This window comes from Mus caroli, unplaced genomic scaffold (genome assembly GCF_978045245.1).
Source record: "Mus caroli unplaced genomic scaffold, Mus_caroli_1 scaffold_1, whole genome shotgun sequence".
Taxonomy (NCBI): Eukaryota; Metazoa; Chordata; class Mammalia; order Rodentia; family Muridae; genus Mus; species Mus caroli.
Window position 1 is genome coordinate 186,199,527 of NW_028227256.1, and position 27,470 is coordinate 186,226,996.

The 27,470-nt window shown below is 40.1% G+C and overlaps 1 protein-coding gene across 1 annotated transcript in view; it reads left to right on the top strand.

Annotated features, from left to right (window-relative positions):
• Ush2a (usherin) overlaps nucleotides 1–27,470 on the top strand; it is a 680,823-nt gene that overhangs the window by 100,690 nt on the left and 552,663 nt on the right. The window contains exons 9-12 of the mRNA XM_085835345.1: nucleotides 4,226–4,421; nucleotides 7,068–7,198; nucleotides 21,988–22,183; nucleotides 25,940–26,581. Coding sequence (XP_085691471.1) covers nucleotides 4,226–4,421; nucleotides 7,068–7,198; nucleotides 21,988–22,183; nucleotides 25,940–26,581 — 1,165 coding nt within the window. The remainder of the gene's footprint in view (nucleotides 1–4,225; nucleotides 4,422–7,067; nucleotides 7,199–21,987; nucleotides 22,184–25,939; nucleotides 26,582–27,470) is intronic.

Consider the following 27,470-nt stretch of genomic DNA (forward strand, 5'->3'; position numbering starts at 1 on the left):
CTATCCCACAACTTGCTCCTCCTCCACTTCTTCCTTTGTCCCTTTTCCTTCTTCTTCCTTCCTTCCTCCCTTCCTTTCTTCCTTCCTCCCTTCTCTTCTCTTCTCTTCTCTTCTCTTCTCTTCTCTTCTCTTCTCTTCTCTTCTCTTCTCTTCTCTTCTCTTCTCTTCTCTTTTCTTCACGTCAGTGTACCATAGCGTCTGCCCATAAATTCAGTATTTGGGAAACTGAGGCAGAAGAATAACTATAATTTCAGGGCCACCTTGGACTTCATTGCTAGTCTGTGATATATGGAATAAACTATCTCAAAAAAGAAATTAGCTGGCTGAAGAACTGGAACAAAAAGGAGTTCGTTGCATCTGTTGTTTGTTAAAGGCTATATGTGCCTTTTTGAGACAGATCTCACCATAAACACTGTGTGCAAACATTTGCCTGCTGCCAAGCATTAGTGTGTCCTAAATGCTTCAAAGAAAAGATCTCTTTGGACATTGGTATTAGAGAAGTGAATTTCAGCTACCATATCAGCAACTACCTCTCTACTCTTGCTATGAGACAGTGTGGAATTTATAAAAATGAGTAACTAGGATCTCCTAGGAGAGGATTCTAAGGGAACCAAGGCTTTGGTACAAAAGAACAGGAATATGACACCCAGGTCATTAAAGGACAGAAGAATAGGGCATGCCATAAGTGTCTCTGGAGGACAGAAGGACAGAGGCATGGTATGGGTGTCTCTAGAGGACAGTGGGAGAAGGACAGAGGGCAGCTTCTCCAGCCCATGACATAGAAATAGTGACAGCTAAAAAGAACTTTGTTACCACAAGAATATTGGAGAGACTTGAAAGTTGACCGGGTATGCTCCTTAAAACCAACTGCAGATTTGCTCCCCTGGTTCTGAATGTTGTGACCCGACGGTCATGTAGCTTACATATTTTCTTCTCTATTTGCTTTTGCCCTTAGTTAAATAGGAAGGAAAAACTCACAGTCTTTGCTTTTTGATGCCCCAGGGAAGTCATATGCCAGTGAAGAAGTGAGGGCCTGGGGCGGGGGTGGGGGAGCACCCTCTTAGAGGCAAAGGGGAGGGGTAATGGGATAAAGTGTGGATACTTCAGTCCTTCTTAGAAGCTGGAACAAAATACCCATGGAAGGAGTTACAGAGACAAAGTGTGGAGCAGAGACTGAAGTAAGGACCATCCAGAGACTGTTCCACCAGGGGATCCATCCCATAAACAACCACCAAACCCAGACACTACTGCAGATGCCAACAAGAGCTTGCTGACAGGAGACTGATAAAGCTGTGTCCTGAGAGGCTCTGCTTGTGCCTGGCAAATACAGGAGTGAATACTCACAGCCATCCATTGGACTGAGCACAGGGTCCCCAATGAAGGAGCTAGAGAAAGTACCCAAGGAGCTGGAGGGGTTTGCAGCCCCATAGGAGGAACAACAATATGAACTAACCAGTATCTCCAGAGCTCCCTGGGACTAAACCACCAACCAAAGAAAACACATGGAGGAACTCATGGCTGCAGCTGCATATGTAGCACAGGATGGCCTAGTCAGCCACCAATGGGAGGAGAGGCCCTTGGACCTATGAAGTTTCTATGCCTCAGTATAGAGGACTTCCTGGGAGAGGAAGCAGGAGTGGGTGGGTTGGTGAGCAGGTGGAGGAGGGGAAGGGATAGGGTGTTTTCATAGGGGAAACTAGGAAAGAGGATAACATTTAAAATGTAAATAAAGAAAATATCTAATAAAAAATAAAATAAGGAAAAAGAAAAAAAAGAAATACCCACCACGAATACTGCATGCAGCATATAAATATTGCTTGCTAGTACATTGCTTGAAAATACTCATTTGTTTACAATCTGAATCAATGGGGCCACTTAGAGTCAGTAAAGTTCATCCTTTATACAACTTTCTAAAAGCTTTCTGTAAAACATCCCCTGTTCTTTCCAAACGTGATGATTTCTTATCTGTTCAACAAATAGCAAAGCTTTTCATTAGGGAACAGCCACAGGGAGAGACAAGCAAGAGAGAGTTAAACAGGTACAGATTCAGACACACACCACAGACAGAAGACAGCCAGATAGACAGGCAGGCAGACAGACAGTACATAGATAGAAGACATGGGGAGCAAAGTAGGACATGCCATTCTGGGTATGCAAAACAAAAACAAACAAACAAATAAACAAACAGTCTACTGGAGGGGGACCAGAATAATTAAAAAATAAGCTGAAGTAAAAATACTAAAATAAAAATAAAATGTATACTATGAAATAGCAAAACAAGAGAAAAGAGAATTCTTTATATATATTTCTCTTTTTAAAAATACAAAGGGAGACATTTCTGAACTATGGACAGTGTCCTTTTGTTAATATTTCAATTCATTGGTCCTAAATCATCAGTGATAATTTTTACTTCCTTGACATAAAGAGCTGATGTCTCTTCAACCCTTGAATTGTCATTTAGATTATGCTCACAAGATCAGTGACCAATCACGTTTCCTTTCTCAGGCAGAGGACTAAGTGTTGTGTTACCTCCATGCTGGTAACTGGCCTGTACAAACATGCATCTTCAAGAAACAGATTAGCATGGTGATCTAGCCCCACCCTGCCCAGCCCCACCCTGCCCAGCCCAGCCCAGCCCAGCACAGCACAGCCCAGCACAGCCCAGCACAGCACAGCACAGCCCAGCCCAGCACAGCACAGCCCAGCACAGCCCAGCCCAGCACAGCACAGCACAGCACAGCACAGCACAGCACAGCACAGCACAGCACAGCACAGCACAGCACAGCACAGCACAGGGAAGGACTATGTCAGCACACCAAAGGAAGGACTATGTCAGCACACCAAAGCATGAGATGAGATGAAGGCAGATGTCGATGAAATTCTTCTCCTCCTCATATCCCTGTTATTTCTTTTGATCTTTTCATGGTGGACAAGATTTCCCATATGTTTGGTGTCATGAATCTGTAGATTTAACATGTTTTGACTTATGTGTTACTTTCTTCTATTATACCTTACATGTTTGAGATTCTGTCTTCCATCTCCTGTATTCTGTTGGTGATGCTGTGTCTGTAGTTCCTATTAGCGTACCCAGATTTTCTATCTCTGGAATCCCCTCAGTTTTTGTTTTCTTTATTGCTTCTATTTCTATTTTCATGTCTTGAACCATTTTATTAATTTCCTTCACCTGTTTGATTATATATTCCTGTATTTTTAAGGGGTTAACTCAAATCCTCTTTAAGGGCTTCTGTCATCTTCATACGATTGAAATTAGAGTCACTTTCTTGTGTGTCAGCTGTTTTGGACTATCCCAGCCTTACTGTACTGGGACATCTGGGTCCTGGTGGTGTCATATGCCCTGCTGCTGTTGACTGTATCTCACGCTGGCTTCTAGGCCTCTGCATTTATGTTATTAAAGTTTTAGGAGTGATTTCTGAGCTTATCTTTGTTAGATGTCTCCCTCCCCGCTCCTCCCATTGTCTTTTCTCTTACTCCTTGGTCTTCTGGCCTAAATGGCCTGGTATTCTGGTCCAGTAGGGTGTCTCCACTGGGGTTTTGCTGCCTATGGGACCTCTGAGGTTTGAGTGCCACATTGCCTCTGGGGTTCCAAGTACCTCTGTGGCCTTTGGGGTTCTGGGTACTTGCTTGGTTTCTGGAATTCTTAGTACTACCCGGCCTCCAGTAAAGAGGACGTCTTCTGACAAAGTTATGAGCTGGGATATGGGGTCCAGGGAGGAGGTGAAGTTGGGGTTATTGGGGCATAACACATTTTATGAAGTGTTAGCAGGTGGTAGACGGTGTCTTACCTGGGGTCCCTAGAATGGGCCTGGCTTCTGCTAAAGTAGCTGGAGTTGTGGCTGGAATATGAAGCCCAGAGCATGGGGTCAAAAAGATTCTTACAGCTAGTGAGATCAGTTCGCTTCCCAATTCATTGCAAAGTCAGAAAGGTCAGGGTGATAATTTAATATTCATTTTACTGCTTGTTTGTGGTTCCCTCTACTATTCTAGAGCTAAGCATAGAGAGATTTTAATATTCCAACATCATTTTAAAGGTTGTAGAAGAATCCTAATCCATGCCTTTTTCTTCTGATTTCTAAAAGATTCTTTTACAGACAAAGCAGTTAGAGGTTCTTCCCTCACAAGCTTTAAATTTCCATTACCTGACAGTGGCGGGTATACGAGAAAGTCATCAAGGCTTCCCATATCTTCTGACATTTTGTCATTCCAGTGTGATCGATGCTCCCCTCTTTATAATGACAAGCCTTTCCGCAGTGGCGACAATATTCATGCATTCAACTGTAAGCCTTGCCAGTGCCACAGCCATGCCAGCAGCTGTCACTACGATGCTTCTGTGGACCCATTTCCCCTGGAGCACAACAGAGGTGGTGGAGGAGTCTGTGATGACTGTCAGCATCACACAACAGGTAATCCCAAGTCCTGAGTGGCTGGCTCAGCCTGTGGGCCACAGGTGTCTATCTCTAGATACAGGAATATTTTAAATTATGATTCTGTTATCTTAATTAGGAATGAGCTTTCATGCTGTTAAGTTGGGGAGCAAAGCTGCTTCATCAAACCACTGAGTTTGCAGGAAGATGTTTCTACAAGAGGGTTCACATCATTGACTGAACTTGTAATTCATACAGCTTACCCTAGCTCAGCTTGATACATCCTTACAGAAACTTACTTGTACCACTTACATTCCCATCTTCTTTGGGCCTGGTTTCACACATGGGTGTGTTACCTTTACTGAGAGTTTACACAGAAACCAGTCATCTTTTGAAGATATTATAAGTACATAGACCAACACAGTGGTTTATAGGAAATGGGGCTTAATGGAGATCCTGGCAATCTGAGATGGATCCCCAAAGTCTACATGGTGGATGTCTTAGTCAAGGTTTCTATTCCTGCACAAACATCATGACCAAGAAGCAAGTTGGGGAGGAAAGGGTTTATTCAGCTTATACTTCCATACTGCTGTTTATCACCAAGGAAGTTAGGACTGGAACTGATGCAGGAGCTGATGCAGAAGCCATGGAGGGATGTTCTTTACTGGCTTGCTTCCCCTGGTTTGTTCAGCCTGCTCTCTTATAGAACCAAGACTACCAGCCCAGAGATGGTCCCACCCAGAAGGGGCCTTTCCCCCTTGATCACTAATTGAGAAAATGCCTTACAGTTGTATCTCATGGAGGCATTTTCTCAACTGAAGCTCCTTTCTCTGTGATAACTCCAGCTGTGTCAAGTTGACACAAAACTAGCCAGTACAGTGGAAAAGAAAGACTGACTCCTGCAAGTTGTCCTCTGACCTCCTCAGGCTCACATGGTACATACATGTCCAACACACACACACACACACACACACACACACACACACACACACACACAGTAAAAAAGGCTATAAATACAGAAGGTGATAAATAGTCTCTGTAGGTTCAATGGTAACAGGTAATTTCTACTAGTCATTAAAGTCACTATTTTTCTGAAGAACATTATTTGCATTAAAGCAGAAGCAGGTAGTATCAGTGTCTGAAATATAATTCAACTACAATAGACCAAAGCGTGCTACCCAAGGACACGAGTCAATGATTTAGATAAGTACCAACCATATAAACAGCATGAGACCCTGGCCAGGGACCTAAGCCATGAAGGTGAGTATTCCTGGGCTTCTCATGCAAGAGCAGGCTCTAGAGTAGAGACACAGACTGGGGCCCCATCAGAACTGTGAATGTCAACACTCTAGAAACATTAAGAATTTAGTTAACTTTTAATTCATCAGAAGCTAATATCACTCAAACTGAAAATTTTAGTTGAGTATCCAGTTTTCTGATATTGAGTCCACTTCTAGGAATGTCAGAACAGGGTATATGGTTTTCAATAGGAAAATTGAAAATGTGAAAGTTTATTTCAGATTCTTTCTTTGGCTTTGGCAGCATCCACACTGGCTCTGGAAATTACTCATAGCATCGGAACCCATTTATTTAATCTTATTATTTTATTCATATCTATTATTTTATATATCTTATACTATGTATGTTTTATATATGTATTTTTCATATTAATTATTATTTTTATGTTATTTATTTATTATTTTATTCATAAAATGGCCAGAGTAAAGGGCTACTTCATTAACTGAAAGCTGTAGGAACTACATTGTGCCCTGAATATATCAGGGTCTTCTAGTACTTAGTAGAAGACTTGCCTGGTATATATAAATATAGCAAGTTTCTTTATTCTGATACTTGACGTAAAAAAAAATATAATTGACAAATGCACTAAAAAGTCATATTAACTGCACAATAACCATTATGTTAAGAGCATTGTCCAATTTTCACAATTTACTTCTGAAAGATACATGTCTGTATATTTTTCTGTATCTGTGTGATCACATGTATGTATATTGATCATGTGTATATGTGCGGAGACCAAGATTTCACATCAAGTGTCTTTGTCAGTCACCCTCCACCTTTTCTCTCTCTACCTGGAACTCACTCACTTGAATGAACTGGCTGGTGGATGAGGCCCAGGAATCCATCTGTCTCTGGGTGATTGGTCTGTGCTGCCGGTGGATCTGGCTATTTTTGTGTATGCTGGGTATCTGATTCAAGTCTTCCTGCAAGAATAGCAAGTGTCTTAACCTGTGTGAGCTCCTTGGCTCTCAACGAACATTCATGACACAGTGCTCCTCTGTCCTTCCTCTTCTGTAGATGTCATCGACATTATGTGTAGCAATTCCTCATATTTTGCTCTAGAAATAAGTGGTTGGCCATGAAAAAACAATTTTAAGTTTAGAGGAGGATTCCTTTAGAATGTATGATCCCCGACAAAGCAAAACTTCTCAGAAATGTGGTATTGCACAGCAGATGGGCGTTTAATGAAGTAGAGCACCATTTGGAACAGGTTCGCTGTTTCATATGCTCCGGATCACTAAATTGGCAGGTAGAGATGAAAGGTGCATTAAAATGGACGTCCCCAAAATTACAGAATTTCCTCAAAGGAATACCGTCTTCAATCTTGAATTATGCGGCCGATTGTAATGAATGATGAGTCCTAATGCATAGCCTGTCCTGACACAGGGAGACACTGTGAGTCGTGCCAGGATTACTTTTACCGACCTGTTGGTGCTGATCCTGCTGCCCCGGATGCTTGCAAGCACTGTGACTGTAACAGGGCCGGGACTAGAAATGGCAGCCTCCTCTGTGACGTGGTGAGTTACTCCCAGGAAGTATCCTGGGAGGTAAGCAATGGCTGTCCTGCTACAGATCAGTCTGGGACACTCTCCCAGGCTCTCCAGACTATTTATTTTCCAGGAAGTTTTGAGTTGGCCTTTAAGAGACAACTGAGGTAGCTAGGACCTTGAGTGGTGTCCAGCATGAATGTTAACTGACTGCTGTGTGGCCAGAAAATGCTAAAGCAAAGGACTCGTTTTCGTTTTCATTTCGTAAATGTCAAAAAGAATTGGAGAGTACAATTCTAAGCAAACTGCAAAGCAGAGAAGTATCAATTTTTAAATATATATATATAAATAAGACACTTTAATACCAAAGCCAGGAGAAGATAAGTCCTGCAAAGGCAGTTGCCTGAAGACGCAAATGGAAGTCATGTTTCTCTGCTTCTAAATTTCTACCTGCCTAGTTTGAAAATGAAATATATGTTTATATTCTTAAAACATGCTTATTATATATGTGACAAATTTTAATGTCTGATCTTCCCTAAGCTGGGTTGCTAAGTCCTTCTTTAAGCCAGTAGCTCTGTGTTCAGTCTATGGTCAATATCTCTAATTTGGTCTTGTTATCCTCATATCCAAAATGACTTCAGGTAAAGAAAACTTGTCTAATAAAACCAACTCAATGACTATTCATTTTAATGAATACATATAACTTTTAACAGTTGAGAACACAGTGGTCAAGACAATATGCCCAGTTTTAGAACATTTTATAAACTGCATCATAAACATAGTAAATTCAAGACAAGGTATATGTATCCTATAACTTTCAGCCAACCCTGAACAGAGACTTTCAAAACAAGTTAAGTTGGTGATTTCTTGTACTCTAAGAATTTACAAGGCAAACTCACCAGTTTGGGTCCAACCAGCCATGGCCGGATAGCAAACATGAAGCCAACCTATGTTATATAGTAAGACTTGTTTCAAGTCAGTTTCTAAAACCAGAATGATAGAATCAATAAAGACAGATTAAAGACATGGAGGGCTGTCAAAGTGTGGGAATGGCAGGAGGCCATGTTTGTTGAGACACTCAAATCTGAAAGACTAACGAGATCTAGGTTATTTGATACCATTGAGAACTTTGTTTTCTGAGGCAGGAGGCTGAACCTGACGTCCTGGCAGGCAAGAGGATACTTTCTACATCCCAGCCTTCAGTGTACAGTTTTCACACATTTCTTAGTGAAACCATACTTCAGCTCCATACTGCTCATTCCACACACCTCATGTCTTGCTGTTTGAAGTCTGTGCTGGCTTATACAGGTTGTCGGCTCAGCATACCTAGAAAGAACGAACCTGAATGGAATAGAGCTTCAGATTGCCCTGTGGTCACATCTGTGGGTATTTTCTTGATTTCTAATTGACAGAGGAGGACCTGGCCCACAGTGAGCATACCACCCCTAAATAGGTGGGCCTAAGCTTTAGAACAAAGTTAGCTGAATATGAGCCTAGAAGAGAGCCGGTAGCAGTGGTCCCCATGATCTCTGCTTCAGCTCCTGCCTCCAGGCTCCTGCCTGGAGTATTCACTCTAAATTCCCTCTGTGGAGCATAACAAAGCCTCTCGTGGTTATTTGTGAACATGGTGGCTTTTACAATAATAGAAACCAAACTAGAACACACACATACACACTACACATGAACACATAGTCACACACATACTTACACACACAGACTCATACATAGCACACACAAACACACATAGTCACACAGACACTCAACACACATATGCAGACACAATCACACACACATACATAAACACCAAGCAACAATATACATACCCAGTCACATACACACACTTATACACACATTCACATACACTATACACACATGCACATAAATGCATACTATATATATGCCAAATACCACACACACATACTCAGATTCACACACATATTTACACAAACACATTCACACATACTACACACAACACACAAACTCACACAGACAGTAACATACACACGCACACACACAAATACTCACACATAAATACACACACCAAACACCACACATATATTTACACACACACATTCATACATACCATATATCACACAATCATAAATTCATACACTCATATACACACTCTGATACATACACATAAATATGTGCATATATATATATATCAAATACCACACATATGCATTCGTAGACACTCACACAGACACATTCATATATATATATATATATATATATATATATATATATATGCTCATACTCATACAAACACAAACAGACATGCCACACATTATACATACACACATCAACACAGTCACTCATATACACACAAACACTCACATATAGTCACAAAGACACAGCATACATACAGTCACACAGACACATTCACACACATACTTTCACACACTCACACAGACACATACCACACACACAGGAGATATGGTTCCTACCTTCTTACAGTGTCTATATCTTGTAGATTTTACCTAAATAATCACTGTTTGTTCTAACATCCTGAATTGGGTGCATGGCTTTCTTCTAATAAGTCTAGGTACATATCAGTATGTGTAATTTAGATCAGGTATGTAATTTAAAGCTATTACAATATGTAGGTGAGAGTTATGAGTATACACAAGTCATATGCATACATTTAAAAACAGAAAAAGAAAAGTGAAAAATTCATAGGCACAAGACAATAATGTCCGTCTGCCTACTTCCATTTCACATTTTCCTGCTGAGTTTAAACAATGTAAATCAAACCAAAAACAAAATAAAGGGATTTGAATAACAAATGTCTCCATTTGTACATAAATCATATTACTTACAAAAAAAACATTAAAAAAATATTAAGTGGCATGTAGAAGCCCACATCCAATATCTTACAGCTAGGCAAGTAGGGGTGTGAATTCCAGATAACTGGGCTACCTCACAAAGCCTGTATCCAACAAACACACTGGCAAACAAAACAATATCAAAGCCCCAAATGAACAAAGCACTAAATTAAACAAAGTTCCCCAACTATTATAACTAATGAATTATCAGATTTTCAAGATTTAAGATAAATGCAGAAAAAATCAGATATAATTCTACATGGCAGCAACAGTGCAAAGTTATTACTAAGACTATGACATATAAAACATTTTAAGGGTAAATTATTCAGGAACGAACTTAGTGAAAGATTTGCAAAGTTGACACTTTGTAAACTAAGAAGCATGGTTGAACTAAAGACAACTAAATAGGAGGGTTTTTCCATTTTCAAATGTTCATGTGTCAGATGATGTAATGTTTTAAAATCAGAATCATTCATCAAACTGGCCTGTTGATTCAAGACTATCCTTATATAAAATACAATTTATACATAAATATAAATACAAAGGCTCCTTTTGAGATCAGAGCAATCGGATTCAAAATTAATTTTTTCAAAGAATATGTCTAAAACAGTCATAAAAGGCAGTGGTGAGTTAAATTATACATATTTTCTGATTTTAAACTGTTTTACTGTTTTACAGTTGTCAATGGGATATGATAGAAAGCACTGTGTGTGTGTGTGTGTTTTGTATATATATCTATCCATATGTCCATCTGCAGAAATAAATTCTTTACAGTAAACCTTTTTTTTCATTTTTATTTATTCATATTTTATGTGCCTGGGTGTTTTGCCTGCTTCTATTATCTGTGTGAGGGTGCCAGATGCCCTGGAACTGGAACTACAGTTGTGAGCTGCCATGCAGGTGGTAGGAATTGAACCCAGTTCCTCTGGAATAACAGCTAGTGCTCTTAACTGCTGAGCCATTTCTCCAGACCCATGAAAACCTGATACTTTGATGAAGAAGTCAGGGCAGTTCATTGGATAAAGCATAATTTTAACAATAAATGTGCATACATATGCTAAAGAAGAAAGCTAGCTCTCTACCTCACCCTATACAGCTAAACATACATCTACACATTATATATCAAAATGGAATGGAGCATTGAGTCCAAGAGCCAAAAATCACAAAATTATTAGACAAAGGTAGCATTTAAGATATTGTACCAAAAGTATAAACATCTAAAAGGACATAAGTGATTCTTTGTAAAATCCAGTCATTTGCATGGTTTTGCCAGCTGCAGATAGTTTTTCAAGTATCTGACATTTGAAATTCTGGGGACTTGAAAGGATATATAACACAAGGGTCCTGAGAGGGGTGTGGTGCTGCTGCTCCTCCTGCTGCTGCTCCCCCTGCTGCTGCTGCTCCCCCTGCTGCTGCTGCTCCTCCTCCTGCTGCTGCTCCCCCTGCTGCTGCTGCTCCCCCTGCTGCTGCTGCTCCCCCTGCTGCTGCTGCTCCCCCTGCTGCTGCTGCTCCCCCTGCTGCTGCTGCTCCCCCTGCTGCTGCTGCTCCCCCTGCTGCTGCTGCTCCCCCTGCTGCTGCTGCTCCCCCTGCTGCTGCTGCTCCCCCTGCTGCTGCTGCTCCCCCTGCTGTTGCTGCTCCCCTTGCTACTGCTGCTCCCCCAACCAACCGCTGTTGCTTCTCCTTCTGCTGCTCCTCTTCCTCCTGCAGCTGCTCCCCCTGCTGCTGCTGCTCCTTCTGCTCTTCCTCCTCCTGCTGCTTCTCCTGTTGCTCCTCCTTCTGCTGCTCCTCTTCCTCCTGCTGCTGCTCCTCCTGCTGCTGGATTGTTCCTCCTGTTGCTGGTTGGAAATATCTAGACAATGAAGATTTAAATTATCACAAGAAAGTTGACACCCCTAATCAGCATGAAGCAGCCTAATGATATTGACACCCCCAGTTACAATAACATCTTACATTTTATGCCATAAACACTATTTCGTTAATAATGACTATATTATTTTTCAACAAATTCTAAGTACATATTCTACAACTGTAAAATCTAGATGGAATTTGCTCTGGTTAACACAGTGAGATATTTTGTGTGCACCAAAATGTCCAAGTAATAGTTTGAAAGCTAAGTGAAATAGATTTAAACCTGTAGGAGAAAAGAGCCCAAGATGATGTGATCTGAAAGGGAGCCCTTGAGAGGCAAAGACCACGATTACACTGTTTCCTCTTAAAGCCACTCAGTGGATCAGCACTGCTGGGAACAGCATTGTGTGGGACTCTCTAGGGCTCTTTCTGTCTTGGACACTCAAAAGGATGAACAATGTCACCATCCACCACGGCTCCCTGTGACCAGACAAGACTTTTATCTCTCACACACTCCTTAGAGGTTGCCATGGGAAGTCTGGAAGTTCAGAGGCAAGCACTTTCTCAGAAATGCGGTTTTGGAAGAGTGGGCACTGTCACACCACACCAGGCTGACAAATACCAGACACTGTAGACAGGATAAGAGAAGGCATGCCTGTCTCACATCGTCTGGATTCTTCTTTTCTCAAATGAGTATTCTCAACAGCTGAACAAGACAACAGCACGGACACAAAATACTTGAGTGGAAACAAGTGTTATGATGTATGTTCTTAACTGGTGTTTTCCCATGACATCTGTATGTAGCAGAAACTGCATACCTGTATTTATTTTGAAATCAAATGAGTACCTTAAGCAGGTGTCTTGTTGTACAAATGCCAGGAACTTAAGGAAAGAAGTCACTATCTCTACTCTGGGAATACGTGGTCACATCTAAGATAAACAGCATATACAGGACCACACCAACTCCTGGCAGGTGGAAACACTGTAGATGGGTAGAGAGACATTTTTCTTATAAACATCAGGAGAATGTCAGGGTGTTTTATAAATTCTCTCTCTCTCTCTCTCTCTCTCTCTGTGTGTGTGTGTGTGTGTGTGTGTGTGTGTGTGTGTGTGTGTGTACAGGACTATATTTGCATGTGTTTTTTCCTGCTCACATGTGTCCATGTGTATGTCTACACCAGTAGGACTGAGGTCAGAGGTCCTCAGTAGATGACACTTGTCAACCTCCATCACTGTTTTATATTTTAGAAACAGGGTCTCTCTCTAGTCTGGAACTTATCAGTTAAGCTGAGCTAATGAGCCATTCAGCCCAGGTATCTACCTGCGTGTTACTTGTGCTAAGACTTTAAGTGTGTATCATTCCATCCAGATTTCTATATGATTTCTACAGACCAAACATCAAGAGCATAAGAAGCTCTTAGCTACCTGAGCCATCTCTCCAGTCTCCATAATTAAAAAAAAAATCATCCGTGTCTGCCAGTATTTAAATTTAGATTCTTACTCCAGTGCTGGTCTAGCTTAGACAGTCTGTGTTTCCATGAAGATCAGTAGTGAACCTAACAGTTAGGGGTGTACAGCTAATAAGTTCTGAGTCCTGGGATTAACAGACATACATCAGTAGCTAAAGAAGTATGCAGTGGTTGACAGAACGAATGCCAAAGGACCCTGTTCACATGGCTCAGCCACGGAGATTTTAGAATGAAGACTCCTGAGCTCCACATTTTAAGTTTGCAGCTCTGAACTTTTAGTTGTGTAGAATTAAAGGACCACACTTGTAACGAAAGCTGGATATAGTTCCATAGGTTCATTTTTTCCTCCCATTTAAAAATGCCACATATGTTTGAAAATTATTTTCATAACCAGGGACATACAACAGCCATTTTAGCCTAAACGAATTGTATAAATATTTTCTAAAGGGCATCCTAGGAGTCATAGCTAATTCCTTAACAACACTGAGTAGAAATCGTAGCTTTTAGATTGGGTGTTGTGGTCCAACGTTTATAATCCCAGCAATTGGGAGGTGGGGCCAGACTGGGCTGCACAAGGCACTACCATAAATCTAACACACACATAGAGACACACGCATGCACATGTACACACACACAGAAATAGTTATGATCCCCATAGTATTTGAGAGTATTCTCCAAATTTAATTATAGTGATGTGATACAATGACTGATTTTAAATAATTCACTTTATTTGGAGTACGGGGTAAGTTTGTCCCAGGTACTCTGTTAGTGGAGTCATATATAAAATGAATGAAGAAGTCACCCAGAACTATTAAATTCTAACTTTTTATGAGTAACTGTGCTCATTTTAAAATGAACTAATTGTTTTTAGTTTTGTCACTTTCAAAGAAAACTCCAGCCTTCCATAGTAATTTTTTTCAACTGCCTATCCTGCCTATCTACACCCAAAAGAGGTTTCTCCTTGATGTAGGGCCTGTTGATAACAAGTACCCTGTCCAGGCAGTTTTAAAAGCACACTGAAGCCTGACTTCTCTGCTTTCCTCGTCTCTCACTATAAAACCCCTCCATTTGCTTTATCTTGGCCCAGCAAAGCCATCTGCTTTCCATTCCCCATTCTCAAACTGACACTTCAAGTTTCAAGTTCCCACTTCTAATAAGAGTGAAGGTTCCTCCCCTATGGCTACTGACACTCCACGGGTCTTGTGACTTCTCGTGGTTTCTCTTGACACACTTTTCCCTAGGTGTTCCTTCAGATGGCTAGTCTCTTGGGTTTGATATGAACATTATTAATGGGTTTACTTTTGGGGAGCGGGTATTGCTATTTTTCATAGTGATTGAATGCTGGAATTTGGGGAAATCTGAAAACTGGTTTGGATATAACTCAAGTATGTCTTCCAAAGGCTATGTGTCTAAAGCTCGGTCCTACTGTGGATTCCTTAAAAATCATGGGACTTAGGAGTGGTTATTGTCAGGCTTTCTCCTTTTCTGTCTTCTTTCTTGTCTTCCTGTGTAAGCTTGGTTTGGGTTTCTATTGCTCTTTTGATCTCTGCCTGACTTTCTGTCTAGTTGTATGTCCTCTACCTTGCTTCTCCTTGGACCTTGTAAGCTCTGTCTGGTATACATCTATTTGTTTGTGTATGGAAAGGTCCTTAGGTGAGGGAAATTGCAGGCCATCTTGGCTTTCCTGGTATAGTTGCCATGTCATGCAGCAGTAGACCACGGTGAATTGTCAAATTGTTCTTATAGATGTGTTTAGAATTCTGAGGAGGAACACAAGCTCCTCAGATCACTTTGTAAGGACTCCAGAACTTCAATCCCAGAGCCTCTTAAAGCACTAGCAGAAAATTCCATATGAATATTCCACGTGAACACATTCATAAAATTCCTATTCAACAATTATTGACATGACTCCTGTAATGTAAACTATACGAATGCACCATGGCTGGTTGGCATGTACCTTGGGAATGAAAGTTACTTGACTATTTCAAAATCAGATGGCATGGGCTTTTGAAACCTCAAAACCCACTCCCAGTGGCAGACCTCCTTCACAAGGCCACACCTCCTAGTGCTTCCTAAATTGTCCACTATCTGAGATGACAGCATTCAAATATATGAACCCATGGGGACACTTTCATTCAAACTATAATACAAGGGAATGTGGTTGCCTGATAGAACACCTAGCATTCTCCTCTAAGGTTCCTACAGTGAACCCCCCACAGATGTATATAAGCGCTCTCTCTCTCTCTCTCTCTCTCTCTCTCTCTCTCTCACGCACACACACACACACGAGAAACAAGCCCACTGATATCATTCTGTGCACAGTTTCTGGGTGCTGTTAACAGTCCTAGAGGGGAAAGTATCTTTCCAAGTGGGAGAGCCCCTTAACATAGTATGACCTTGTATGATCACAGTGTACAGACTAAACTACTGCATATTAATTGACAAATTGAACATATTGCTTTCACCAAAAGACAAAGATTTCTCCAAGCAACGCCGCCCATATTTTTCACATGAGAAGATAATATTTTGAAGAATGTACTCATTGATTAAACAGTTCCTTTTCTTCTTGCCAGCATTTGTACTTTGCTTGCTCAGACAAAACCCCCAGCTTCTATTTAATTTCCCAATTTTCAGATTTTGAGTTTGCTTTAGTGATTCTATGTTTGGCAGCACCTCCATTACCTCATTGGCTTTTAGTGAGTTCTGGGGGAAGATGTCATCTGCAGAACATTAAGTTTCCTCTCCCACCAGCCAAATGCATATTTATGAAGACATAATTTTTGTTTCATTTTACTTACAATGACAGAAATCCTGGGAAACGCTGTGTTCGCTTATCATCCTAAAAAATCATGCTTCCTGCTATATTTAAGCAAAACCATACCAATTTTTAGCACACCTACATTAGAATCTGTGTATTGACTTATTCAGTGCCCTGAATTTACTATATGAAAATTTTTATCTGGGAATCTGGAGGAGAGTGGACAAAGATAACAAAAGTAGGGCTTTTGTTTTAGTTTTATTTTACAAAATTTCACTACTTTTTTATGCTGTCATTATTATCCCTGCCAAATTCGTGACAGTTGTCACACAGCAGTATAGCCACTTTCGCCACATGGTCTGTACACCTGAAGTGGGCTCTCTTGTCCAAAGTTGGAGAGACCCTGCTTGTGATCACCGAGCAGTATGGTGAAACCATTGCAGTGCTGTTGGGGAATGTGTGAGCTCACAGCTGTAGCATTTGACTTACTCTGCCAGTGTGCTCTCAGCTCCTGACAGGTGCAAACCATGCTGTTACCCTTCCAGGGGCCTAACGCCTTTTCTGTTGCTGCTGAACTTGCAGCTTAGCATTCTGGGGAAATTGAGAGCAGTGGCAATGAGCATGGCTTTGGATGTGAAGGATGCTTTCTGACTAACTTTCCACCAACCCCACTGTCTTCCTGAATCGTAGCTTCTTATGCAAAAGGAATACTAGAGACTGAGGAGAAGGCTCAGTGGTGCACAAGCTTGAGGACCTGAGTTCGAGTTCAGATCTTCAGGACATAACTACAAATTAAACATGGATACAAATAAGCCTTTAACCTAGTAGTGTGTGTGTGTGTGTGTGTGTGTGTGTGTGTATGTGTGCTGTGTTTATGCATATGTGTGTATTTGGGGAAACAGGAGAATTGCTAGTGTTTGATAGCCATCAGCTTATTGCAGGTTAAATTAGAACCTTCTGTCTCAAGTGGTTAATGGGTACATAACACACATACACTCAGGAAGGATGAGAGTATTCTCCAAAATGGTCCAACAACAACCACACTTGTGGTTGCATTGCCCCTATTGTAATGGGCCATGAGAAGGAGGCAAAAGTAAGCTCTATGTATAATATGTATTATTGGGTTTATTTACCAAACTAAGTACTATAGAAAAAACCAGACAATGTTTGAGCTTTGGTAACATGTCTTTAAGGAGAAGTGTTCTTATTTTACACATGCAGCTAGCACAGGTCTTGTTGCATGGGTTGTACATGGTAGGACCTGAAGGAGATCATTACATGCAGTTCTAAGGCAAGAGGTGCAGGTGTCCCTTGTCTCAACCTCCCAGATATTGAAATTATAGACATAGGCCAGCACAATTGAAAACCTTTAAGTTTTTCACACAAATACTCTTATGTACTCTTCAAACAATGCCCAAAACTTACTGTCTATATTTCCTCGAGAAGAAATAACTATGATTATTTTAGTCCTTTTAAACTCCTCATGGGCAAATTTTATGATAATTTGTTAATCTCTAATGGAGCCAGTACACATTCTCTGCAGACTCTCAGGACTTTTGGACACCCCAGGGTCCTCTGTGCTCCTCTTAGTTTAGTTATTATGCAAATTCTGCTACTGTCCAGAATTTCCCTTCCAGAAAGTGTTGCACTGATGGGATAGTTGAAGATTTAGGATTCTAGTTTAGATGCCTTCAAAATTGAATTCTTGAGCAGTTGAGAGATAGTGTGAGACCTTGATTTATGCTATCCAGAGTCCTTATAGTTAGAAACAGAGGTACAACTGCCAAGCTTCCTAGGAGTCTCTCTCGCACTCTCTCTCTCTCTCTTATTTGGGTTCAAAGCCTGAAGCTTATGTAAAATATCTGAATAAATGTTTCCCAATAGAACTCCCTCCATGATATGCTAAATGCTGCTAATAAATTCCTTCTGAATTTTCCATCTCTTCTTCTTTTAAACTAGATTTCAGTGTTTCCCTTTCCTTCCCACCGTATGATCAATAAGTGTTAGTTTACAATGCTTCATTCAAACTTCTCTTCTAGTTTAAACCAAACAGAAAGTGAGTTTGTCTTCCCACCTGAAGACATCAAAATGTAGACAAGTTGTATTAATTGCATACAAGACCCCAAGCATCAGAGAGTAAAGAAAATGCCCCTTAATTCTACAGTTTACCCAGATGGCTTCCTTTACCAAGCTATGGGAAAGCAGCTAAGGGTAGGGAAACCGACATTGTTAGTGTTTCAGAAAGAAGCCATGTACTCAGAGAAGTCATAGTAGAGGTCCACAGAGAATGCTCCATGTGTTTTCACATGCTTGCTGATCATCTTATGTGTAAAGAGCTAGGAGATGCCATCCCATTGAGGAGGGTTATGAGTAAGAACACTAAGCAGCCATGGCAAGCTGAGAAATTTTCAGGCAGGCACAAAATAGAACAACCCAATGTATTCCATGATGATTGAAACCCACCAGTTTCAACTGTTTCACAAGCTAAGAACATGTACTAATGTCAGGTAAATATATTACAACAATATATTACAAACATCAGAACTCTATTCTGGATGCTTTTAAAGGTATATGGGGATGTAGTAGGTTAAAAAAAAATGAAACTTTACATAAAAAACACTACCACATGTGAAATGAAAAACTGAGTAGAATTGATGGTAGATTGACCATTCAATAAAATATTAAGACACAACACAACAGCAATATAAATGTGACATAAAGATAAGGATGACTGAGAAGAGTGAAGGTGGTGTCAGTGAGCCATCACACAACGTCACAAGACTTCATGTGAAACTGAATTCCCTGGAGGAGAGGAAGGGTCTGGGACAGACAAAAATATATGAAGAAATAATAGAAATTTCTAAAATTGTATATAAAACCATAAAGTCACAGAGCCAAGAAGTTCAATAAAACACAGGGGAGAAATAGAAAGAAAACAACCAACAGGTATATAATCATCAAATGCCTCAGAACTCTTGTTTCCTGTAGAGATCAAAGCAAAATATTAAAGCATCAGAGGAAAAATACACATTCCATACATAACAACCATCCGATGATGGCAGTGTCCTGACAGGTTACACAAGTGAGAAGGAAACAGAGCAACAGGAAAACACATAAAGAGATGGCACAGATTAATCCCCTGTCCATCACAGTGTCTATCTGAGGGGAGGATGGACTTCAGTTGTACAGTGTATGAGTTACAGTTCACTGCAGGAAGAACTGCGCCATACAGGATGTCTGGTGAAAGTACTTCAGAGGAAGTGAAATACTGCAGGTTCCATGGATCTATACAGAGAAAGAAGGTGTTCCAAAACGACAGTTCCAAATGTGCCTTTCCTGATCATTTAACTCTCTCTAAGGGGAAATGGGGAGTTTCAACAAAATCAACATCACCTTAAAGGTTTGCAGTGTGAAAAATACATTGCACTTGTAAAGGGGCAGAAGGGAAGGACTACGAGGGTCTAAAACCACAGAGGAGCTAAGATTTCCTCCTAGGTAGACTGCGTAAATAGATACAAGAGAATGGTCCAAATCATAAAATGAAACGTGTTTACAAGGCATTTTGGACATAAAATGGAGTCAATAAATTGCCATGATACAAATTAGGAAGGAACAGAAAAGGAAGTCCAGGTATATTAGCGAATGGGAAGATGGTGGTGGTGAGATTGAGGCCATAGCAACAACCTTGTCAAAGTTTGACATCCTCATACTCCTTTTACAAGTGAGCGGTTGGAAGGGCATGTGAAAATGAGACCTCACAAACTGAGCATGCGCCCGACCTCACAAACTGAGCATGCGCCCGACCTCACAAACTGAGCATGTGTGCCATATTGGAAACACATTTCAAAAGGAAGAAATGCATAGGCTGAACAGAACCAATGGAAAACCAGAGCTTGCCAACAAGAATTGTAGCAACGCTGTAGCCACTCTGTTAAGACCAGGAAACAGATTTTACGGCAACCATTTTATGGAGGATATTAAAAACAATTATAAATTGCAAAGGGAGTAATTTTCACTATAATGATAAGCTCAACTAATTCTTAACATGTGTGTGCCAAACAAAATAACTATTTATAGAAAGCAAACTTCAATAGAAGTGAATGGAAAAATAGAAAAATCCCCAACTTCGTGCAAAGAAATATCAATACCCATGTCTTTCAATAACCAGGAAAAACAAATGGACAGAAAATCGGTAAGGATATAGATTACAGCAACACTATCAGCTGAGTTGACCCAATTGACACGGACCGAGCACTCAGTCCAACAGCAGCCGAGCTTTGCTTGTGATGTTGAAGTCTACCAAAAACATCTACCAAAATAGACTCAATCTGGGCCATAAACCACACCACAGAAAACTGGACATGATTTGAATCATATAAAGCATGATAACTAATCAGTTAAAATATCAACCAGAAAGATATTCAGAAACATCACTAAATATTTAGAAACTGACCCACTTCTAGATAACCCAGAAACAACAAAAAAGTCAAAATGCCAATCAGAAGCCAGGAATGAGGGTACCAGTCCTGCAGTCTCACCCCTTTGAGTGGCTCTGTAAGCAATATGGACCATCTAACAAGACCCTGCTTCAACAAAATATAAAGGGAACCTACATGAAGACCAAGCTGCACATAGCATTGGGGGGGGGGGCTCCCCATCTCTGAGGACAAGGAGAGAGGAAGTTGGAGAGAGGCTGTGAGGGTGGGACTGGGAGGGGGCTGCAATCAGGATGCAAAGTGAACAGATTAATTAATTAAAACGTTCAAAAAGATGAACCATACTGAGAGATGGCTCACTACTAGTTAAGAATGCTCACTACTCTTTCAGGGTACCCAGGTTCAGTTACCAGGACCTGCACTAGATAACTCACAGCTTCCTAGGACTCCAGAAGCAGGTAAATTCAGTGGGTCCTGCCTCTGTGTGAATCTTCACTCAGATGGACATATCAATAGACATGTATGCAAATGTATACATAATTAAAAACAAAATAAATCTTAGGAAAAGACATTCAAATGTATGAATCTATAGTTTACCTCAGAGCTGGATCTAACTGCCTGGATGAACCTCAATGACCTCCTACAATTGTCTATACCATTGTGTGACCTAGGTGGCACTCAGATACCTGGTGACTGGCAAACAGCCTGCCAACCTTTATTTCTTACAACTTAGTTATTTGCACAACAGTTGTCTTTTTTTTTATCCTGAAATAAATGATTCTAATAAGACCTCGTTTCTCAGACAAGGAAAGATGAGGCAAAAATTATTCTTTGAAATCTGTATTCTGAAAGCCCTTTCTCAGACATCAGAACCCATGTATGTAACTAAAATAATATTAGCTGTCTATAATGTACTTACTGTGAAATGATACCACACGTAAGTGAGAAAACACTGAAGTATTCCTCAAAGAGGATACACATCAGGATCAGACTCCAGTGTTGTGCTGTTATCTGCAAAGGGCTTTGATAACAGTCACACTTAATGGGACTGTCTCATCATTGGGAGACTTGTTTCTTAATTTAAACATCTACATGCTCAAAACAGATTTGGACCAACTAGATAGTAAGTGGAAGGGGTGAAGCAGAGAGCTGGGGTTGTGAAGATTAAATTAGCTGCTGTCTCTTTTCTATTTTCAGGACTTACATGTCTATATTCTGATTTCTTTATATAGTGCTTAAATGCTTAATTCCCCGTTTCCCCTTTAGTCATATACAACTGACTTCCATGGGTCTATTTTCATTCACTTCTAAATTTTCTCCCCGCTGAATCTTCCCATGTTTTCTGCCATGAGGGGCACAACCTGACCACCTTCTTGTCTGTTTAACATTTTTTTCCTCCTTCCTTCCCTGTCTTGTATCTAATGAGCAAATTATCTAAAAATAGATATGTTCATCATTCTACAAAATGTTGTATCTCCTGTAGATTGGAGGCCAATGTGATTGTAAGAGACGTGTGTCTGGCAGACAGTGCCTTCAGTGCCAGGATGGATTCTATGACCTGCAGGCGCTAGATCCTGACGGCTGCCGTCCCTGTAACTGTAATCCCTCTGGGACTGTGGATGGAGACATTACCTGTCACCAAAATTCAGGCCAGTGCTCTTGCAAAGCGAACGTTATTGGTATGTATGATGCACAGGTTTATAGTCACATCTCTATTCCCATCTGTGGGGGTAAAGCCTCTATTTGATTTCTTAACTGAAGGGTAAAACCGATTTCCTTGCTCAAGGCTGGGCAACACAGTTCAGATGAAATTAACTGTCTAAAAAAATGACTAAATTACTAATTCTATCAAGCTATAGTTTGAAGCTTAGTTTAATCAACCCTTTAGAAGTTCCCTTAGCCAGTAGATGCTTTAGGTTCAGAAACATAACTAATAAGTCATAGAAAAATATAATTTGCCTGCTACATAGATGTTTCTTTTAGAAAATTAGCACTTTTTCAAAATGTTTTACACTTAATAAGTTCTAAGCAAATCATTTTCCTGCTAGTTTTAATAGACCAAAATAAATGGAATTTTTTTCCAAGACATTCTGTGCTAAAGGGTACTTTGTGATAAATCTTTCCATTTTTTTCTATTATATTTCTTTGAACTGTTCCTATGAAATGCAAAGCAAGTCAACATAATTCCACACATCATGTTTATTGCTAGAGTTACTTATAAAGGGTCACATAATTTTAATTTTGTAATTCTGTACCAAGCTGATTATAATAAACAGCGGGCTTCAATGTTATTTATCATTTTTTTATACAAGACATGCTTTTTTGTTTGTTACTCCCACAGGTATTTTTCAGAAATTAGATTTGATTATAGCAATTTATTACATCCAGCACTTTTGAGGGGAACCACCGCCACAGAAGGACAAAATTTATCAAGTGCCCAAAATGCACCACGTACATAATGCACTTTGAAATTTTGATGTATGAGAATATTATGAGGGGAAAGTTTGCTGATGAAGTGCACCCTGTGTTCTAACTGAGCATGCCCTGCCTCCTGCGTGAAGTGCACCCTGTGTTCTAACTGTGCATACTGGCTCCTGATGAAGTACATCCGATGTTCTGGCTCCTGCGTGAAATTTAAACAAACAAATAAACAAATAAACAAACCTTTCTATTGTCACCCAAGACACCAAATCCTGTGTCGTTTTACTGAGACCTGAACTTCAAAATAATAAAAATACCTACCAGTGATATTTACACTGCACAGGAACACACACACACACACACACACACACACACACACACGCATACATATACATATATTTGTATGTATTTGCATGTAATTCTGAATGATGTATTTTTGTGTGATATAATCCAATCTGTTTTGTTCACACATATATATACAAAACTCCACATCTCTGGTAGACAAACATTTTAATTAATTTAAAGATGATGGACAGGCCTAATGACATTGCCCAGAGCCCCTCTGGTTTAAGGAAAGATTACATAAAAGTGGACAATATTACTCCTGCCTTTATTTTTGGCAAGCACACAAACACTAACTTATAAAAACAAAGTCTAGCTGACTTGTGGAGGGCAGCTTGACTCTGTACGTGTGAGAAGTGACATGTCAATTCCTTCAGTGTGGCTTTCTTTGTTCTTAGGTGTGAGACATGTTTTAAATTCAAGATATGGAAATACAAGTTAGCCCATGTCTTTGTACACAATGGAGTGGCGGCTTCTCTATTTCTGTGACATGCATCCTGTGGTAGTTTGATCCTCCAGCTTGAAAAGGAAATTTTAATTACTTATAATTCATGGAAATCGTCTCCATTTACTATTGCCCTTTACTCGTGCTACAAACAGTGTTCTGCAGGAAAATATAAATATGTAATTTGTGAAGATTAAATCCTCCGTTTAACAATACCGTAAATGATGATTTCCAGAGCAAATCTCCGCGAGTGAAATACTTTTAATAAAATCGCGCACTTGACGTGAATATATATTTTCCTAATAGGATTAGCAACCGTCCTCGCTGAAGATTACCTCCCTAATAGGAAGAAACAAACTCCCTGAAAATACAAGGGTGTGTTGTGTGCGCTTCAGAAGGCAAACTGTTTGAGTTAACAAAACTGTTAAATCTTACTAATGATTCTATCACCGGTAAAATACATTACCACCAATAATTTTATTAAAGTAGGTCATTCATCTGGAATAAAAAGGGAAGCCTGTGAGTTAAATGCCAAGTGTGCTCACGCGCCCACACTTGTTAGCTCCAAGTGTGATGCCCTGTAGGCCTCTGCGAGTATCGTTAGGAATAGATTACCTGTCAGGAATATGTATGGCATATTCAAATAAGCGCTGTGCATATTTTTAAAACTGATCTGATATGAATCCATGTAGACCGATTTTAATAGTTCAAAATGAGTCATAATTCTTGTTAACAATACAGTTATTTTTAAAATTTGCAGCAATCGCGGTCCTTTTTTATTTTCCTTATTGAAATTAAATGATATGCCTTAGGTGAGCCATTCATCATTGTTAAAGAACTTGCCTTCTGCAGGAGTTTGAATGAATTTTTGTCCATATACATACATATTATGCATTTTCTTCCAGCTTAGGGCTACTTTTCTCCATATCCAGTGCCCGTGTGTATATTTGAGTCTTGTTTTAGGACTAATTTTTTATTACAATTATACAATTATAGTTTGAAATAAATGTCTCAATTGATTCAATGCAATGAGAGCAGGAATTTACATTCAGGAACATATGAAGTATGTGTAGAGTAAAGGAAGGGCTTGGGCGCCTACACACCACATGATTGCATTCTCTTAAATCCCTTTCCAAGGCTGCGTCCTTTTTTGAGACTAACGTGAGTTGTCAGAGGTTTAAGTTTCGGTGACAAAACATCCTTCTCTATTTGTAAGATGCATGTACGTGCTCCTCTGAAGATGCATGTACTTGCTCCTCTGAAGATGCATGTATATGCTCCTCTGAAGAGGAGTAACATAAGGCTCTGCGTTCACTCTGCACTTGAACAGGTGTGTTTGGATCACATGGTTTGACAAGCACTGAGATTGCTTTATGAGCCAAGGCAAGCATAATTTATATTAATTGAAAATGATAAAATATAGGACCCTGCAAAGGATTAAAATAAAAATTACTCTGGATAAGTTATATTTATGTGAATTATTTAATTTTTAACAGCTGAATGTAAATGTGCCTATTGCTATCACAAAGGCAGTTATCAGACCAATGTTTTAGTTTTTAAAGGTATAGTAAACAAATACAAATTTGATATATTTACAGGATACAACCTGGCACTTTGGCATGAGGATGATTCGTGACTGCTTGAGGCTAATTGGCACATCCGATGTCCACATGCTTTAACATATTTGCAGTAAAGAATATTAACATTTATTCTTTTGCCAGTTTTTGTGTGTATGATTTAAAACAGTTTTTTCCATGGAGACTCTAGCTACAATGATAGAGAATTGGATCCTGCTTACTCCATCTAGCTGGTATTTTGTACTCTGCTTATCCTCCTACAAAAAAATCTTATTAGCTCTCTTCAGGCAATTTTGACTTTTAGAAAAGTTACTTGAGTGGTCATGTGCATTTTTTTAAATTCTTCCATAACAGTTTTGATGTTTGTGAAAGTGGGTAAAAGTTCCCCCATGCATGCATAGAAGTGATATGTGTATTCCACATTCTATGTTGCATTGGTTAGTAATTAAATTCCACAAAGCACCCTGCTTACCACTCACTTGGTAGAGCTAAATTAGCATTGCCATTACATTTTGCATATATGGCCATCCTGGAGGGGTCCTCTTGGAAGTTCGGATCTGTGTTCAATGTTTAATCTTCAAACAATCCTTCAGTGATGTTGTACTTCCTTACTTCCTTCCTTTACCCCTTCCATTGTGTTTTGTTTCCAGGGCTTAGATGCAATCGCTGCAATTTCGGATTTAAATTCCTCCAGAGTTTTAATGGTGATGGATGTGAGCCTTGCCAATGTAACCTCCACGGCTCAATGAACCAACTCTGCGATCCGCTTTCTGGGCAGTGTGCATGCAAGAAGGAAGCCAAAGGACTTAAGTGTGACTCCTGCAGAGAAAACTTTTATGGGTTGCCCTGGAGTGCTTGTGAGGTCTGTGACTGCAGCAAGGCTGGGTCCCAGGCTGGGACCGTCTGTGACGCTGAGACAGGGCAGTGCGTTTGTAAGCCCAATGTTGGAGGGAGACAATGTAGTCAGTGTAAGGCAGGCTACTTCAACCTACATCAGAATGATTCCCACCTCTGTTTGCCTTGTAACTGCGAGAAGACAGGGACGGTAAATGGCTCTCTAAGGTGTGACAAGTCAACAGGGCAGTGTCCTTGCAAACTAGGGGTAACTGGTCTGCGTTGCCACCAGTGCAAGCCTCACAGGTTCAATTTGACGATGGGCAATCCTCAAGGTTGTCAGGCGTGCGACTGTGACTCGTTGGGGACATTACCTGGAAGCACTTGTGACCCCATCAGTGGCCAGTGTCTATGTCTACCTCATCGACAAGGAAGAAGGTGTGAGCAGTGTCAGCCAGGTAAGAGGGGCTCCTTATCCGTTCGGGGACCGCAGATGATCCCCATTTCTGGTTTCAGCTTTTGAAGACTGTATGTTCAACACCATTGCTTAGTTTATACCATCCAAACCGAGCTATTTGACCTGCTTGAGACTGTCTGGTCCATGTGTTTCCTGTTTGTGGGGAAAGGGACCACTTTAGAGGAATCTAACATGCTTCCTGATAGAGGCATGCTATAATTCCTTCTCTTGAAATGGGTACAATTTTAATCAGTTAAAAGATATTTAACTGAGAAAAGGGATGAATGTTTTGTTTTCTAAAAAAAAAAAAAAGAAGAAGAAAAGGATTTGACTTAGTCATCTGTACAATATCAAGTATCTAGACGATGGATCAAATATCTAAATGAGGTGACTGGTAAAAATATTATTACATAAAGGGATGTGCACTCTGGTATCATAAGGATCCATCTAGGATTATTTGTAAATACTACCACATAAGTAAGTTGATGGTAGTCTGATCTCACTGTATAGAAGTCTGTTTTGTCGACTGTTTCCTAGTGGGAGTAAAGACCTTGCTTTTAAAAATAATATTAATTAAAGTAATACTTTATAATAATTTGATCATATTTTAAGTATATAAAATAAGCTATATTGATTTAGGAAAATTGCAGGAGTTGGTTTTTCTCTGGGGTCTATGTCACTGTAGCCATGGGTCCGTGGTTAGGTTTACAGATGCAGATAGAAGTTGTTTCCTACTGAGCTGACCTTAAGTCCAGGGAGATAACTGTTGGTTATTCCCAATATATAAGTTCCCTGATTTCTCTACTGGGGATATCTTGCCAGCAGAGAGAGAGATTATGAATTCAAAAGGGGCTTGGAGACAACATGAAATGGAAGAAGACGGGGAAGGG